We start from the raw sequence: 18384 nt of genomic DNA, 5'->3' as shown, positions 1-18384 counted from the left end.
CAACGCTGAAACCTCAGGCTGCAGCTGGTTACAAAACTGAGTGAGCTGCGGTTCACACTTGTAATTAATAAGATTCCTCTTCACACTTTCCAATAAACCAGTGTGGGACGATTCCAATGTGAGCAGTAGGATTAAAAATGCTTTATTCTGCCTTCTTTTCTTTCAGTAGGATCTCCTTCCCTGTGAACTGCAGCACATAGGGAAACTGAGTGGAGTAATTATTCTGGAATAAAGTGTCCGCACAGGGGAGTTATACCGGCATAGCTACAGTGGAATAATTATTCTGCCGGCACTATGCTAGTCAATTTCCCCAAGTAGACAAGCCCCTAGTTTCACGGCAGTTCATGCTTCCGCTCTTGAAAACGTCACCAATAGATAGCTATGGAATTAATGCATATAAAAGATTTTAGACCAAGTGATGAAGGCCACAATTAACTTTGAAATAATGAACAGCTAACCATATTTCGGTTTACATAATTAAATTTACATGGCATTATGAGAAGAATTCCAGATATTTTATGCTCCAAGATCTGATTGGTGATTATAGATTTATCTATGTAAATAATGGAATAGTTTTTTAAAAGGTTTGAAAGGTTTGAATAAAAAAGGGCATTTAGGGATGAAGTCTCAGAAATCTTGAGCCTCTGCAATCCCATTCCTTTCTATGAAAGCACACAAAAAATTAATCACCTACCCACTCTTTATGAACTGTGGATGTGCCCCAAAGCCCACTGAAGCCAACGGAAGCCTTTTTATTGACTTCAGTTGGCCTTGGATCTGGCCCCATTGGAATTTACATTTAAAGGAATCTGTGTAACCCATTTGATATGGCTTCTGGGTGTATTTTTGTCTGTGCACTTATTTTAAAAAGTGTATTAAACACAGACATGAGCAATTCCCTTTCACAAAACCTGTGCTTGGGAAAGAAGTGTCCTAGAATGAAAGTTATTGAGGGTGGGGGAGGAGGGAATCTATTCTCCGATGTGAGTCAGGGATCAGAGAACAGGGTCTAGCTTGCACAGGCCAAGCGAGTTCAGGGGAAATTTCCAGAGGTACAGTAACGTACTGAATAAAAAAACTGAACATTTGCACCGAGACATTTCCGTTTCAACCTCATGGAGCTTTACAACTGTACAATAGATACAATTCATGCACAAACCTAAACAACAGGTCATTGGGCCATATCCCTCAGTCCGTATGCTGGCAGGGCTCCTACTGACTTCAGTGCCTGTACAGAACTAGTATTCTTCGCTCAGCAATGTACCCTAGGCTGGAAGAATGTCTACAGAACACACACTGTGTAGTGAGGACTTATGAAAATGCAAATGGGAGCCTGTCTTTTCTGTAAAGTTACTGATAAGGTCTATGTGCTTTTAGGTTAGATACTAGGAAAAACTTTCTAACCCTAAGGGGAGTTAAGCTCTGGAATAGGCTTGAAAGGGAGGGTGTGGAATCCCCATCATCGGATGTTTTTAAGAACAGATTGGACAAACACCTGTTAGGGATGGTCTAGGTATACTTGGTCCTACCTCAGCACAGGGGGATGGACTAGATAACCTCTCAAAGTCCCTTCCAGCCCTACATTTCTATTACTGATATTCTATGACCAAGATGGGGCGGCTTCATGTACCAAGCAGCAATTTCACCCAGCAGACCTTCCAAATAATGAGCCTGATCCCGAGAAGTGCTGAGCGTCCTTAACTTCCATTAGTTTGAAAAAGCCAACGAGGTGCACAGCACCTCAAGGACTCAATCCCAGAGCTCATCAGGGAAATATCATGGCCGGAATTCAGCCGTGCTTGTGGATTAAAGACCGCAGGACGTAGCCCAGGGCTTTAAAAATCCGTATCAAGCCTGTCTTCCAAATATTCAAATGAGCTACTGTAGTGTAGCGAAGGGATTTAATTGATTAGTGCGTAAATCACTGACATACCCATTACAGCTGGATCCAGGCTAAAGCGTGCTGTACCTGGCCCTGCAGGGTCACAGAAAGGCGACTCATTACACTATGTCTGTTGAAAATGTGCTCTGGGAGTGAGCTATTGAGGTGGTTCAATCATTCCCTCACACCTCCACTGTTCAGCCTGAATAGCGGAGGTCAGACTTTTTGCTGACTGTCCACGGCTTGTGCTCAAAGCACGGCAGTATGCGTGCCTAACTTTAAGTCAATGGGTTTTAAGCGGGCAGTGAAGAGCGCACACTGATTTCGGACCTATATTACTGTTATTCAGCACTTGAATGCAGAGAAATGTAATCTCCGCCTCCCTTCATTTCTTCGACGGAAGAGGAAAATCCGGTGCCAAATGGAGAAGAAAAATGGGTGGCAAGGAGAAATTACCACCTAGAGATAGGACTTTATATCTCATCCCCAAAGACAGTATTGTACAGTACGATCTTGGAATTGTTTACAGGAAATTCATGCCACTTACTACTCGGTAATACAGTCTCACTACACATATATAGTCTTCTGATACGCTTTGCAGAGATAATAGGATAGTTGATACGCAGTCTCAAGATCAATGTGACCAGAAGCCAGCATAGGTGGACTCCCACCTGTTAGCAAGAATTAGACTAAATAAATCTTCCCTCCATTTCCCTTCTCTACTCTTCTTAGGGTATGTCTACACTACGAAATTAGTTCAAATTTATAGAAGCCGGTTTTATTGAAATCGGTTGTATACAGCCGATTGTGTGTGTCCACACAATACAATGCTCTAGGTGCTCTAGTCGGCGGACCGCGTCCACAGTACGAGGCTAGTGTCGACTTCCGGAGCATTGCACTATGGGTAGCTATCCCAGAGCTATCCCACAGTTCCCGCAGTCTCTGCCGCCCTTGGAATTCTGGGTTGAGATCCCAATGCCCGGATGATGCAAAACAGTGTCGCGGGCGGTTCTGGGTACGTGTCGTCAGGCCCCTCCCTCCCCCGTCACAGCAACGGCAGACAATAGATTCGCGCCTTTTTACCTGGGTTACCTGGGTTACCTGTGCAGACAACATGGAGCCCGCTCAGCACAGCTGAGCTCACCGTCACCATATGTCCTCTGGGTGCCGGCAGACGTGGGACTGCATTGCTACACAGCAGCAGCTGCTAACTGCCTTTTGCTTCCCCTTCCTCCGTGAAATCAATGGCCTGCTAAGCCCAGGGTTTCCAGTTTAATCTTTGGGGGGACCATTCTGTGTGACAGTTGTTTGTGTTTCTCCCTGTTCCTGTACCTGTACGCCATGTCGTCACTCGGCCCTCCCTCCCTCCCGCCCTCCTTCTCCTGGTCCATCAGATACTACTTTCGCGCCTTTTTTCTGACCAGGCGCCATAGCTAGCACTGGGATCATGGAGCCCGCTCAGATCACCGCGGCAATTATGAGCACTATGAACACCACGCGCATTGTCCTGGAGTATATGCAGAGCCAGAACATGCCAAGGCGAAACCCGGACCAGGCGAGGAGGCGATTGCAGCACGGCGACGAGAGTGATGAGGAAATTGACATGGCCATAGACCTCTCACAAGGCACAGGCCCCAGCAATGTGGAAATCATGGTGTCACTGGGGCAGGTTGATACCGTGGAACGCCGATTCTGGGCCCGGGAAACAAGCACAGACTGGTGGGACCGCATCGTGCTGCAGGTCTGGGACGATTCCCAGTGGCTGCGAAACTTTCGCATGCGTAAGGGCACTTTCATGGAACTTTGTGACTTGCTTTCCCCTGCCCTGAAACGCCAGGATACCAAGATGAGAGCAGCCCTCACAGTTGAGAAGCGCGTGGCGATAGCCCTGTGGAAGCTTGCAACGCCAGACAGCTACCGGTCAGTCGGGAATCAATTTGGAGTGGGCAAATCTACGGTGGGGGCTGCTGTGATCCAATTTGCCAGGGCAATGAAAGACCTGGTGATAGCAAGGGTAGTGACTCTGGGCAACGTGCAGTCAATAGTGGATGGTTTTGCTGAAATGGGATTCCCAAACTGTGGCGGGGCCATAGACGGAACCCATATCCCTATCTTGTCACCGGAGCACCAAGCCACCGACTACGTAAACCGCAAGGGGTACTTTTCAATGGTGCTGCAAGCCCTGGTGGATCACAAGGGACGTTTCACCAACATCAACGTGGGATGGCCGGGAAAGGTACATGATGCTCGCGTCTTCAGGAACTCTGCTCTGTTTCGAAAGCTGGAGGAAGGGACTTTCTTCCCGGACCAGAAAGTGACCATTGGGGATGTTGAAATGCCTATCGTGATCCTTGGGGACCCAGCCTACCCCTTAATGCCATGGCTCATGAAGCCGTACACAGGCAGCCTGGACAGGAGTCAGGACCTGTTCAACTACAGGCTGAGCAAGTGCCGAATGGTGGTGGAATGTGCATTTGGACGTTTAAAAGCGCGCTGGCGCAGCTTACTGACTCGCTCAGACCTCAGCGAAAAGAATATCCCCATTGTTATTGCTGCTTGCTGTGCGCTCCACAATATCTGTGAGAGTAAGGGGGAGACCTTTATGGCGGGGTGGGAGGTTGAGGCAACTCGCCTGGCCGCTGATTACGCGCAGCCAGACACCAGGGCGGTTAGAGGAGCACAGCAGGGCGCAGTGCGCATCAGAGAAGCTTTGAAAACGAGTTTTGTGACTGGCCAGGCTACTGTGTGAAACTTCTGTTTGTTTCTCCTTGATGAACCCTCCAACCCCCCCCCCCCCGACCCGGTTCACTCTACTTCCCTGTAAACCAACCACCCCACCCCACCCTCCCCTCCCCTCCCGCTTGCAGAGGCAATAAAGTCATTGTTTTTTCACATTCATGCATTCTTTATTAGTTCCTTACAGAGGTAGGGGGATAATTGCCAAGGTAGCTGGGATGGGTGGGGGAGGAGGGATGGAAAAGGACACACTGCATTTTAAAACTTTAACTCTTATTGAAGCCCAGCCTTCTGATGCTTGGGCGATCATCTGGGGTGGAGTGACTGGGTGGCCGGAGGCCCCCCCACCGTGTTCTTGGGCGTCTGGGTGAGGAAGCTATGGAACTTGGGGAGGAGGGCTGTTGGTTACACAGGGGCTGTAGCGGCGGTCTCTGCTCCTGCTGCCTTTCCTGCAGCTCAACCATACGCTCGAGCATATCACTTTGATGCTCCAGCAGACGGAGCATTGCCTCTTGCCGTCTGTCTGCAAGCTGACGCCACCTATCATCTTCAGCCCGCCACCTCTCCTCTCGTTCATGTTGGGCTTTTCTCATCTCCGACATTGACTGCCTCCACACATTCTGCTGTGCTCTATCAGCCTGGGCGGACATCTGCAGCTCCGTGAACATCTCGTCCCTCGTCTTACGTTTTCTCTTTCTAATGTTCACGAGCCTCTGCGAAGGAGAAACATTTGCAGCTGGTGGAGGAGAAGGGAGAGGTGGTTAAAAAAGACACATTTTAGGGAACAATGGGTACACTCTTTCATTACAAGGTCGCATATTTCGGCTTGCAGGCAGCCATCGTAGGCCACAGTGTTTTGGCTTTTTTAACCTTCTTAACATGTGGGAAAGGTTGCAAACAGCAGCGCATTTCCCATATCAAGGATGAATTGGGTTGTCCATTTAAAATGGGGTTTCAATGTGAAAGGAGGGGGCTGCGGTTTCCCGGTTAACATGCGGCACAAACACAAGTAAACCACCCCCCACACACACACACGATTCTCTGGGATGATCACTTCACCCCTCCCCCCCACCGCGTGGTTAACAGCGGGGAACATTTCTGGTCAGAATAGCAGGAACGGGCGCCTCTGAATGTCCCCCTTAATAAAATCACCCCATTTCAACCAGGAGAGCTTTCTGGAGATGTCCCTGGAGGATTTCCGCTCCATCCTCATACACGTTAACAGACTTGCTTGCTTTTTTTTTGTAATGTTTACAAATATTTACAAAGTTACACTCACCAGAGGTCTCCTGTGTGCCCTGAGGGTCTTGGGTGAGTTCGGGGGTTACTGGTTCCAGGTCCAGGGTCACAAACATATCCTGGCTGTTGGGGAAACCGGTTTCTCCGCTTCCTTGCTGCTGTGAGCTACCTACAGTACCTCCATCGTCATCTTCCTCGTTCCCCGAACCGTCTTCCCTGTGTGTTTCTCCAGTGAGAGAGTCATAGCACACGGTTGGGGTAGTGGTGGCTGCACCCCCTAGGATCGCATGCAGCTCCGCGTAGTAGCGGCAAGTTTGCGGCTCTGCCCCGGACCTTCCGTTTGCTTCTCTGGCTTTGTGGTAGGCTTGCCGTAGCTCCTTAATTTTCACGCGGCACTGCTGTGTGTCCCTGTTATGGCCTCGGTCCTTCATGGCCTTGGAAATCTTTTCTAATACTTTTCCATTTCTTTTACTGCTACGGAGTTCAGCTATCACTGCTTCATCTCCCCATATGGCGAGCAGATCTCGTACCTCCCGTTCGGTCCATGCTGGAGCTCTTTTGCGATCCTGGGAGGACTCCATCACGGTTACCTGTGCTGATGAGCTCTGCGTGGTCACCTGTGCTCTCCACGCTGGGCAAACAGGAAATGAAATTCAAACCTTCGCGGGTCTTTTCCTGTCTACCTGGTCAGTGCATCTGAGTTGAGAGCGCTGTCCAGAGCGGTCACAATGAAGCACTGTGGGATAGCTCCCGGAGGCCAATAACATCGAATTCCGTCCACACTACCCCAATTCCGACCCGCAAAGGCCGGTTTTATCGCTAATCCCCTCGTCGGAGGTGGTGTAAAGAAACCGGTTTAAAGGGCCCTTTAAGTCGAAAGAAAGGACCTCGTTGTGTGGACGTGTCCAGGCTTAATTCGGTTTAACGCTGCTAAAGCCGACCTAAACCCGTAGTGTAGACCAGGCCTTAGAGTAGTTCTGATTCTGTTTCAAAATTATTACTACTTTTTTTTCCTGCTTGGGAGGAAAGTTAGAACTTGGGAAGTCATGAAAAATAATTATTAAAAGAATGATCATCGGTTGGGAAAGCACGGATTGCCAAACGAGGGATTTTTTTTAAAAAAAGTCTCATTTATGTCACTAACACATTTGATTATTACAACTCAGGTCTTGATTCAGTGATGTACCTAAGCACATGAGATACACCATTCCCCACATGTGATTAAAATTAGGCATATACCTTAGCGAATCTGGGTCTAAAAGTGTATGGAAATCAGACTTAGTTACTCCATTTATGCTGGCTATTAAAGTGGTAGGTCACTACTTCTGTTTAAAGGTTAACCTTTCCACACCCTCTAAAACCAACATGATTAGTTGGATTCTGTTGAAATTTGGTGCGCCACAAGGCAGGGATCATGACCTAAATTTGGGGTATTTGAGGCAGGGGTTGCAGAGATATAAGCCCTAAACCAATAGCCATTTTTCAAAAAGTTTCTAGGTTTTGGGGTTTTTGTGTGTGTAGTGCTAGAGATCAAACTATTGCTGTGATATGGGTTCAAATGGTCTCACTCTGTCAAGTTTTACCCCAGATAGCGCAGACACCCACTAAATCTTTGGGGGACCCAAACTGAGAACAATTTTTAAGAAAATATACATTTTACAGTGTGCATGGCCCACTACAGAAAAATGGCTAGAGGGTTTCCATTTCATCTTATATGCGTAAGGCTTAACTTTTGTAAGTGCTCTAAAATCCAACGGTTACGCAGAATGCTTTGCAATTTGGTGTGCCTTGCAGGGGCACAGGGCAGCGTTAGAGGTCCGAATTTGGGGCCATTTGACCGATGGGTTCCTGTGTCACAGGCTCTGCAAACAAGTTTCTTTGCCGCAGCCTTGTACAGTTAAACTGAGGTCCTACTGGCGGCATGAATCACAGACCTTATTGAGTTGCATGGCTGTGAACAACTCACCCTTCAATTAACGTAACGTAACGTTAATCACAAGTCCCTACCTAAAACAAAAGGCGTTTTAGACTGAGTGGCTGGAGGTTGGACAATTTGAGAGTCACCGGCGGCCATTTTATTTTGGAGGAAACGTAATAAAAGTATTGTTGGGGAAAAAACTAGACACGTGAATGCCTCCTGAGAAAGGGAGGGAGGGACATTATGGGGCCGTGGAGGGGAATAGAGAGAGGGATTTGGGGTTGCACTGAGTTGAGTTTTGCCCCAGGCAGTGCATGGCACCCCACTAAATTCATGTTTTGCACCCTCCAATCCGTGTGAGCAAAAGGAAGAGCTGCATTTGTACCTTTGGAATCTAGCAGGCATCATTTCAGTGCAGAATTAGGGCTTCTGATTTTAGGTTTTAACTGATAAACACCAGTAAAACACCCCCGAGAACCGGGAGAAAAAAAAATCAAATTGGGGTTTAGCCAACAATGAAAAACATCAGAAATGGTTATTGAGATTCCGTTGACTTCACCCCGTTCCCAGTGCACTTTGTTTATATAGGCGAAGTCCCTGCTTCTTGCCTTGTATCTAATTGCTTATCGACTATGGGGGTGCGATTTCTAAAGGGCACTAGCGTGTCACACATTAATAGGTCCGTGTCGACCCTGCTGATGAGCATGAAAGGTTTCCTAATGTGCTTTACCATAGCGCTGTTTGAAACAGTACTACGTTAAAACTCACCAGGGACAAACACAGTAAATGCTAAAGCAGGGAGTCAACAACAACTAACATTTAAGTCATTTTTTACACAGATAATACAAATTAAAATAGATCCTATTTAGACAAGAATTTTGGGAAACACCTAAAAAACAAACAAAATCTTCTCACAGCAAAGGAAAGGCTCCCCTCCCCGGCAAAACCCCTGATTTTTGGACATTTACATAGGAGTGAAAAACAGCTAAAAATACCCTGAAAATTAATAACCCCTAAAACCAGAAGTCCTATGTATGCTATATAATTAGCAAGGCACTGGGGTTTTATAACAAAGGGTATTGTCAGAAGCGAGCTGGGATATGAGAGCAGTCTAAGCATTTATGATCTGCATGTGCTCCAGGTAGAGCAAGTGTGGTCAGTGCCCGGCATCGCTCTACTGACTTGTGGAGACAGTAGTTTGCTCTGCTTGGTAGAGGTGTGTTGTGAGATGTGTGGATTACTTTGCGGTGTGTGACAGAGCTGAGAGTGTGATAGGAGATCTAGGTTTTGCACCCTCGCGTGTGTGTTTGGAAAGGGAAGAGATGCCTGGGTACTTTCAGGATGAAGTAGGTATCATTTCTATTGGGTATTCTGTAAGTTGGGTCAGTAACAGGACATAAAGCTTTTATTATAAAGGATACTGTCAGCAGTGAGGTGGAATGAGAGATGATCTTAATGCTTTAATGATGGTTAATTGAACGAGTAGGCAGTGATGATACCCTGTGAGTAAGTGTAAGGGAGTTGTAAAAGGCTGTGAAGTTGTTCTTAAATTATATGCAAGTGGTATTCTTTTGGGGGAGTTGGCTAAGTGTGTGGGTGTATGCCAGGCTCTGGTACCTCCAGAATCTCAGTGACAAGGGTCAGCATGAGCGTGTGCATATTGAGGAATTGCTTAAATAGGGTAGAGGGAAGGTGGACTGGAAACCGTTTTTTTTTTCTTTTTGTCCTTCAATGGTGTTAGATGGGAGGCTGTGGGTGAGAGTGAACAGGTTGTAAAAGGAAATAAAGAGCGTGTATGTGAGTCAACAGTGTGACACTGTTGCAAAAAAAGTGAACATCCTTCTGGGATGTATTAGCTGGAGCATTGTAAGCAAGACACGATAAGTAATTCTTCCGCTCTACTCCATACTGATTAGGCCTCAACTGGAGTACTGTGACTAGCTCTGGGCCCCACATTTCAGGAAAGATGTGGGCAAATTAGAGAAAGTCCAGAGAACAGCAACAAAAATGATTAAAGGTCTAGAAAACATGACCATTGAGGGAAAATTGGAAAATAAAATGGGTTTGTTTAGTCTGGAAAAGAGAAGACAGAGGGGACATGATAACAGTTTTCAAGTGCATAAAAGGTTTTTGCAAGGAGGCGGAGGAAGAATTGTTCTTCTTAACCTCTGAGGATAGGACAAGAAGCAATGGGCTTAAATTTCAGCAAGGGAGGTTTAGGTGGGACATTAGGAAAAACTTCCTGTCAGGGTGGTTAAGCACTGGAATAAATTGCCTAGGGAAGTTGTGGAATCTCCATCATTGGAGATTTTTAAGAGCAGGTTAGACAAACACCTATCAGGAATGGTCTAGATAATACTTAGTCCTGCCATGAGTACAGGGGACTGGACTAGATGACCTCTCAAGGTCCCTTCCAGTCATATAATTCCAACAACTATGGGTTGGCAGCATAAAGGTATGTATGTTAACAGGGTGTATTGGAGCATTTCTGAAAGAGGGTAGAGTTAAGGTTACATGGGCAATCTTAACTCTGCATTTCCTGTTTTTCAAAATTTTGCATTTTGCTCAATTCAGCATTCTGCAAGGGAATGGCATAACGCCAAGCAACCTTAACTCTGCATTAACATAGGGTGTTTTTAAAAAACAAACAAACAAAAACAAAACCCTTAAAATACAAAGAGTAAATTCAGTCAGGTTGGGCAGTTAAACTAGTTAGGTCAATTGCATTCCCCGGCTTCACAAATACTATCTATCTATATCTATTTATAGATAGATATAGATAAATAAATAAATAAATAACCAGCTCTTATATAGCACTTTCATCAGTAGATCTCAGGGTGCTTTACAAGGAAAAGCATCATTTTACAGATGGGGAAGCTGAGGCACAGAGAGGTGAAGTGACTTGCTCAAGGTCACCCAGGAAACCAGTGGCAGAGCTGGCCACAGAATCCAGGTCTCCCGAGAGTTCCAGTCCAGTGTTCTATGGAAACACTGCCTCTTCTCTACAAGCACACTGTGGTTGTGTTTGGGTTGCTAACAGAGCTGGTGGAAAAAAGAGGAAGGAAATCCTGAAAATGCTAATTATTTTTCCATTTTGTCATCAAAATTTTGAAATTCATTCAGCCAGCTCTAATTTATAATACTGAAGAATAAAGTTTGAAAAACAAAAACGCCTTCAAAACCTGACTTTGTTCATGTTTTAACTCAGACTGAATACAAAATGATACTCAAATTAGATGGTAGGATATTTTAAAATTAAAAATTTAAGTTTTCTGTGAGCACATGCAGGCTTTGTGTAACACTCTCAGCTAAGCGGGAGCCCGAAATAATGCTGGTTGACTTCCGCCACACATGAAAACCAAGCAATAGATCAAATTTCACCACGCCAGTTCACTTCAGTAGAAGTTGTGGATTTTCTGAAGTTCAGGCTACTGAATTTAAGCCACCTAAACATGAAAGAGTTTGGTGACCAAATTTGAAATAATTGATCTATATTTTTCTGAGACCACATTACTGGTTATGTGTTTCATAATGGAATCTCACACAGACAGTGAAATGAACTCTACAGATAAGGTGTAAAATTCTTTATTGCATCAAGCAATTTGCTATTGCACGGAACATTTTGTTTATGGGTGATTAGGACCACACAGCCTAACTGATGATGTCAAAGACACTGATGAAGACATGCCTCCATTCCTGCTGGAGTGGTTTGTTTAAATGTTCTCAGCTGGCTGAGAAAGAAATCACGTTCACACAAAGAAAGCAGAGGCAGTGAAGCGGACAATAACCATGAAAAAAAGACCTATGAAGTGCTCCATAAGAGATGTGATGGGTCAGTTTATAGTGTTACTATTTTGTCATGACCACATTACACAGAGCCACAAGTACGCGCTGCTAGTCTCTCCAAGACAAGTGGCAATAAACTTTTTATAGCATCCCACACCATGTATTCAGTTTATGCCATATATATCCAATTACACAATTTGTTAATAGACTTCCTCTGTTCTGCTTTAGTCTCACTTGGTCCCCCCCACCAACCCCCCATTTAAAAAGAGGGGGAAGCTAGTATTATGGCTAACTGGAAGTCAAGAGATCTAGGTCATAATCCCCAGACTTCTTGTGTGATCTTAAAGAAAATTATTTTCTCACCTCTCTGAGCTTCCATTTCCCCATCAGTAAAATGGGGTAATAAGAGTTAGTGACCTGTCAGGGTTGTGGTGAGGCTTAATTAATGTTTGCAAAGCACACTGAGGCCTGGTCTACACTACAAAGTTAGTTACGATGTTATTGTAGCCGTGTTGATTCCAAGATATTAGAGTGTGGGAGGCAATATCTCTTATGTTGGACCAATAATAGCTATTATCTCACGCACTTTGTCTCGCTACAAAATTAGGTCATTTAACTACATCGCTCTAGTCTGAGAAAAAGTTCACGCCCTGTGCAATGTAGTTAAGCCAACCTAAACCGATCCCATTAGGTCAACGAGCGGGCTACCACCTCCAGATGGAAGAACCCCTTCCATCGCTGTAGTGTCTACAGCTTGGTGCTGCAGTTGTGCTGCTGTATCATTTCTAGTGTAGACATACACTATGGAAAGCACGATATGTTTATTTAGACTCATCAAAATGCTCCTAAAACATTAAGAGCAAACTTTTTGGCCAGCCCCTCAATATCTCGAGCAGGCCTACCAGAGTGCCTAATCCAAACACCCCCAAAAAACTCAGAGAAGTTTGTCCACTTTGCATTTGAGCCATTTCCAGTTTTGATGCAAAGCCCACACATCGGCCTAGATTGGCTTGAACTAGGGCGCAGTGTGATTTTAGAAGGAAACTCAAAGTCACGCAGTTTTCACATGGTTTCAAGTTCATGCACAGACGCAGTTGATCTGATAGCTTTCATGACCACTTCTGTGATATAAACAAGACAAAGACAAACAGGGATATAAACTGCACTGGGTACACAGACATTCCAATAAAGACGCACAAGAGAGACCAAGTTAACAGGACTTGGATTAGTCTGCTAGGGGCAAAGGTTATAGCTCTTGCAGAAGAGGTTTGACAAGCTAGTCCCGGGGAGCAGCCTGTGGTATTTATGCGAGATACTGAGAGAGAAACAATCAGAGATCATTACAAAGAAAACCAAACGATGACACCTTTTCTGGAAATAGAGCAAGGGGATGCAAAACTGTGTTTTCTAGGAGATTACCAACTGCTGCTGAGAGTGGATATTTTATAAATGGGTGTAGAAGGGCGAACGTGCAGCTGGATGGCTCTCAGAGCACATTTTGTGGCTGTTTATGGAAAACACAGAGCAGTACAGTATATTACAGAGGGTCCGTACCTCAGTCATATAGGGGGAGAAGCACTATCTGTAATATGGGGAAATTGCTGGGGCAGCAAATCGATTAGTAAAGATGAGAACAGTGAATTTTGGTGATGGGAGTAAAGGGTTAAATAGAAGGAAATAATTCTTATTATCAATTATATGTATTGTGGTATCACCTAGAGACCCTTATCAGAGCCTGGGGGTCTCATTGTGCTAGGTATATACAAACCATCTGTCATACTTATATGGCCCCCAGCACTGCAGTATCTGAGTGTTTTCAAATCTTAAATATATTTATCCCCAGACTACGGCCATGTCTATAGGTACAGCCCTGCAGGTGAAGACGCTCTAGGAAGATGTCGGGTGAAAACGCTCTGTGCTCTCTCCCGTCAGCATAAAAAACCACCTCTGTGAGCGGCAGAAGCTATGTCGAGCTTCTCCTGCCAACACAGCGCTGTGCACATGAGCGCTTATGATGATGTAACTTATGTCGCTCGGGGGGTGGAATATTCACACCCCTGAGCGACATAAGTTTTGCCGACATAGGCTGTAGTGTAGACATAGCCTAAGTGACTTGCCCAGGGTCACACGGGTTATCTGGGGCAGAGCAGGGAATCTGGATCTCCCCCGGCCTAGGTGGCACCCTAACCACTGGACCAACCTTCCTCTCTACAAACACATAATGAAACCATAGCCCCCATTCTCCACAGTGTCCTAATCAACACAAACATTGACAGAGGGCGGAGGGGGATTTAAAGCCAAAGAGGGTTTGGAAAGTTTATCATCACTCATTACAGTGATGAGTGCATGGCTCAAGGGACGGCTTTTCAAGGCGAATAAGCAAATGTATTGTCATGCGAACTAAACCTGGGCTGGATCAAGAGAGCGAGCAGGAATTTTAAAAGAAAGGACAGAACTGTTTTATGGATGGGTATAGACAAAATGGATCAGGGTAAGTGGTGCCAATAGTGGCAAGGGGATGCTAAAAAAAGACAACACTATTTTGGCAGAGGCAGCAAGCACAGCTTGGCTGGAAGTTAAAGACAATAATGGCTGTTTTATTGTCATATAGGACACCTCCTCCTCCCCTCCCTCCCCGCACCAGCAGCTCAGAAAAGCAGGCACAAGAAACACGTTCATAGATTAAAGAGAGGCCTATAAAGAGGCATGAACATTGGCTATGGGGGATTTTATCACTCAGTGGATTTGAACATAATTTCAGAATTAATGCATGAGTGTTCTTGTGCAGTTTATACAAATGGGGAAGATGAGAAGACAGAGAATGGGCTGAGGCCATTCTAGGCTTTCGATAGTGCTGAGAAAAATCAAATACATATAAGCTGGGGCGTGTCAAGCAACCATTAACCACATGAAACACATTGTTTTTCTTTAATAATCAGTACCACTGCTTGGAAAAGGTTCACTGGCCTGAAAGCATTTACCCTGGTCCCCCCCGGCCTGCTTTTGGAATTGTAAAATCACACCATTCTGATTACTATCTTGCTTTCATCCCCACTCCTACTTCAGTCCTGAGCTAATTTTAAGTAGGCAATTTCTCACGAATTACTTGTGTAAAAGCTGAATGGCTTTCCCAGCTGAAAGCTGAGGTTTCAAGTGCAGTTAATAAAATGGTCTAGTCAGTTTCAGTTTTCTCTCTAGTCAATTGCTAGACAACCTTACTTTCAGGTTCTCCTGACCTAGCAAATTGCTACAGGGGCAAGAAAAAAAAATAATAAAAAAATAGTTTCCTTTATAATGAAAAGAAATGTCATGGAAATATTTGGATTTAGTCTTTGTAATTTTTTAAAATAAAGTCTAAATGAGGGTCCTTTTAAAATTAAGGATAAAGCTGAAGTATTCCACATGAAAAGCAGACTAGAGAGGATGAGTTGCAAAGAAAGTCTCTGAAGCAAACAGTGCACGGCTTTTAGGCAGTGGAATAGAGCAGGTGGAAAGATGGAAGGAGGAGCTCACTGCAGAATCCATGGACAGTGGGCCTTAAACTTAAATGGGCAGCTATGCTGGGCCAGAAATTTCTAGAGGAAATTGACCTTTGGGAACGACTGAACTGCCAGAATATTTGCATTGGTCAAAGGCTTGGGCAGAGCCAGAACTATAGAAATTATCTTCTTGCCTGGCTTGTCCATCTCTAATGGACACTGGCTAATAGAGGGAAGACATTGACCGATGCTAATAATAAGCTTTCTAAGATGGTAACTAAATTCACGTTGGGGGGCCGGGGGAGAGGGGAAATGGAGGATATTTAATCTGTTCAGGAATTTCATGCGGATCGCTTATTAAAAAGCAAAGTAACCAAGATCCTAATCCTGCAATGTGCCCTCAATGCCCATTGGCTTCAGAATCAAGCACTACTATATAAAGATGGTGAAGGAGGAGCACGAAGTTTAAAAATCTCTTGAATACAGGAGGGAGGTGAATTATTGGAGAAAATAAGAATCTACAAATGTCCACTAAATGTTAGCGAGTTCACATGGGAACATACATTGATTTAGTCCTTCTTACCAAACTAACTAGGATTAATGGTCAAGGTCTCTGAAGACTAAGCAGCAGGTGTCATGCTCCCACTGACTTTCAAGGATATCTTCAAGGATCCCTTCCGAAGCGGAGCGCTTGCATCCCAAAAAGAGGCACCTCACTCCATATTCAGACACTTGAATAAGTAAGTGGCCTGATTCTCAGAACTTGAGAGTCAAATCCAAGCAGCAACCCTTCCTTTTAGGGTTTTTAATAATATAAAGCTTCTAATATTTCTGTTCAAAACACTGTCTGCTCTTGTTTCAAGTTCCAAAAAGACTCACAATACTACAGATACCATGTCAAACCGACTCATATCACAGACAACACGTGGAGTAATGTAATAAGTTGTAATGAACTGCCCGCCCTACTGGTTGGTCTCAAGATTGCTCACCTGTATGTCACATGGCCTATACAGCTAACAACCAGTAAGAATTCTGCTGAAGTTCAAGCAGTAAGATTCTTGTGCTTTTAGACCAGGAAGATCTAGGTTTTAACCCCATTATTTCCAAAAGAGAAAGTTGTCAAGCATGGTGACAACCATGAAGTCAGATCTGTGGCCAACTATGTTACAATCCCTTGTGTGTGTGCGCGCGTGTATACACACACACAAATTATATATAGCTCCTTTGATTTCAGGCGCTTAAACCATTCTACAAATCTAGCGTACAGGGAGTTTTCAGAAATTATATTCACAGCCACAGTGCGCATGTGTATATCTCTATATAGGGATGTGCACACTTGCAGATGCAATGTAGATTATTACAACTACAGCAGTAAACCTAGATAACACACACACACACACACACACACACACACACACACACACACGGTTCCTGTGTTTTACCAACTCACTGCATCTGCTTTTTTAAAAAACAAAACAAAACTGGATGATGTGTTCACTGTTCAGGCAATCAGATTCTCATTTTGGCTACACATTCCCAGCCTTCTAAGTCTGAATGGAAATTGGCAGGTTCCTTATGCGGTGGGACAGAGTCCACCACAGACTGTTTCATAATGACTGAACTTTGGGATAGGGCTAAGGGGGAGTGAGGAGGGAATATCGGAGATAGGGAAGGAAAACTGGAATATTGCAAAGACTCAAAATTATTTTCCACTCAAAATAAAAGGCCAGAGCAATGAAGCTCCATCCATTTACATCAGCAGAGGAACTGGCCCAAGTTCCTTAGGGGCACTTTATGCCAAGATTTTCATCTGATCCAGAGGTTCATCTGCATTTGAATGAGAGAGCCCCTCAGACACAATTCAGGCAGCCTGGATACAATTCCTCACCTGCATCTTCCTGTAGCCCCACATCTGAACTACTCACAAGCACCATGCAATTCAAACAGAGGGTCAACTTGTAAACTTCCAGCCTGCTCGCAAGCAGTTTATAACCTTAAACTTCTCTTCTCGGGTTTCTGTAATGACCTGAGATGGGCTAACGATACACAAATCAGCCTAACACCACATGTATCTTCTCAGCACTGTAATTTCCCTTTCTGCGTTGGTGGTGGTGCTCGGTTTGAAAAATGCAGCAATTTCCCCATTTGTAGCCAATCTTGTGAGTATAAAAACTACAAAGAAGCCAGTTATTTCTAACCCATTTGCTGAGCAACTCGGCAGTATCAGAGGGAGAGTTTACAAATAGTCTTAAACAGTTCAGAAAAAAGAAAGCCCTAATGCGCATTAAATGAAACTGCAACCAGCCTCATCAGAAGCAAAGACAGAGAGCAAGATTACCCGAGGCAAAGAATGCACAACTGCCTCTCCATTGCTTTAAAGCCAAGCACGCCGCAAACTGTATCTTATAATCCCATCACTGTACAGTGATCATTACGGTTTAGCAACTAGCAACAGGACAGTCACATTTCATACATATTTGACTGGTTTTCTGGGCTGCTGCTCCTGGAATCAGCTTCCCGGACTGAACACTCACCTTTCTTTTAATATTGCAGTGACCAACAAGAGGTATCGCTTCTGGCTTTTCTGTTCATGATCCTCAAACGGTTAAAACAACCGCTCCGCGAGTTAACCACTCATTCGCAAGTTTTAAAAGCAAGAACTTTCCCACACAGCTCCCTTTGAACATCTGCAGCCCACACATGCTTGCGTTTAACAGACAGGGTTGCTGATTTTTTTTTTCCTTTTCCTCCCACAGACACAGAGTTTTCCCCAACAGCAAAGGAATGAAGGAACAGCAACTAACCAGAATTCTGGAGGACTGTTTGTTTCAATTAACAACCAGCTTGGAAAAATCACTGGGCGTGTAATGACCCAAACAACAGGCAGGGCCTGAAAGGAGGACTCACTCCATCAGCAATTTTCACAAACGCACACACAAGTGTTGTTCCAAACTCTCCTAACCCGCGTCTAAGGCAGTGCAGTTCCACTGGGGCAGACATACCTGGCTTGCTCTCCTCGCTGTCCGATTTCATGTTGGGAGATTTTTTAGCTGCCCTGCGAATGGCTGGAGATTGCATTCTGTCACTCTCACTCTCCTTCCCCCCAACTCCTCCCCAGCAGGGCAGGAAGTGCAGTGTGCTTACCTGTGTGGCTTGGAATTTGACCCCTTGGCAGGTTGCTGACTGTGCTAGCATGATGTCACTGGCAGGGAGGTGTGGTTTTCCACCCAGGGGAGGTTTCTAGGCAGAGAATGAAGGTGCACAGAACAGGGAGGTCAGAATTCGTGGCTTTTAAAAGTTCTTTGGGCACCATCTCTCTCTGCCTCCCACTAACTCCTGATTTC

At 44.9% G+C, this 18384-nt stretch overlaps 1 protein-coding gene across 7 annotated transcripts in view; it reads right to left on the bottom strand.

The window, feature by feature from the left end:
• The window catches only part of KAZN (kazrin, periplakin interacting protein), a 745023-nt gene that overhangs the window by 169869 nt on the left and 556770 nt on the right, over nucleotides 1–18384 (bottom strand). The window contains exon 1 of one of the 7 annotated variants that reach the window (XM_034753340.1): nucleotides 18185–18207. The exons of 5 other annotated variants lie outside the window; for them this stretch is intronic. Coding sequence is in view for 1 of the 2 variants with exons in the window: in XM_034753339.1 (XP_034609230.1) it covers nucleotides 18043–18118 (76 nt within the window). In the remaining variant the exon portion in view is untranslated. One more of the 7 variants, XM_034753339.1, reaches the window with a different exon arrangement.

The sequence above is a fragment of the Trachemys scripta genome, chromosome 19 (assembly GCF_013100865.1).
Source record: "Trachemys scripta elegans isolate TJP31775 chromosome 19, CAS_Tse_1.0, whole genome shotgun sequence".
Classification (NCBI taxonomy): Eukaryota; Metazoa; Chordata; order Testudines; family Emydidae; genus Trachemys; species Trachemys scripta.
The sequence above is the reverse complement of the archived record's forward strand: the minus strand, read 5'-3'. Positions and strand labels throughout refer to the sequence as shown.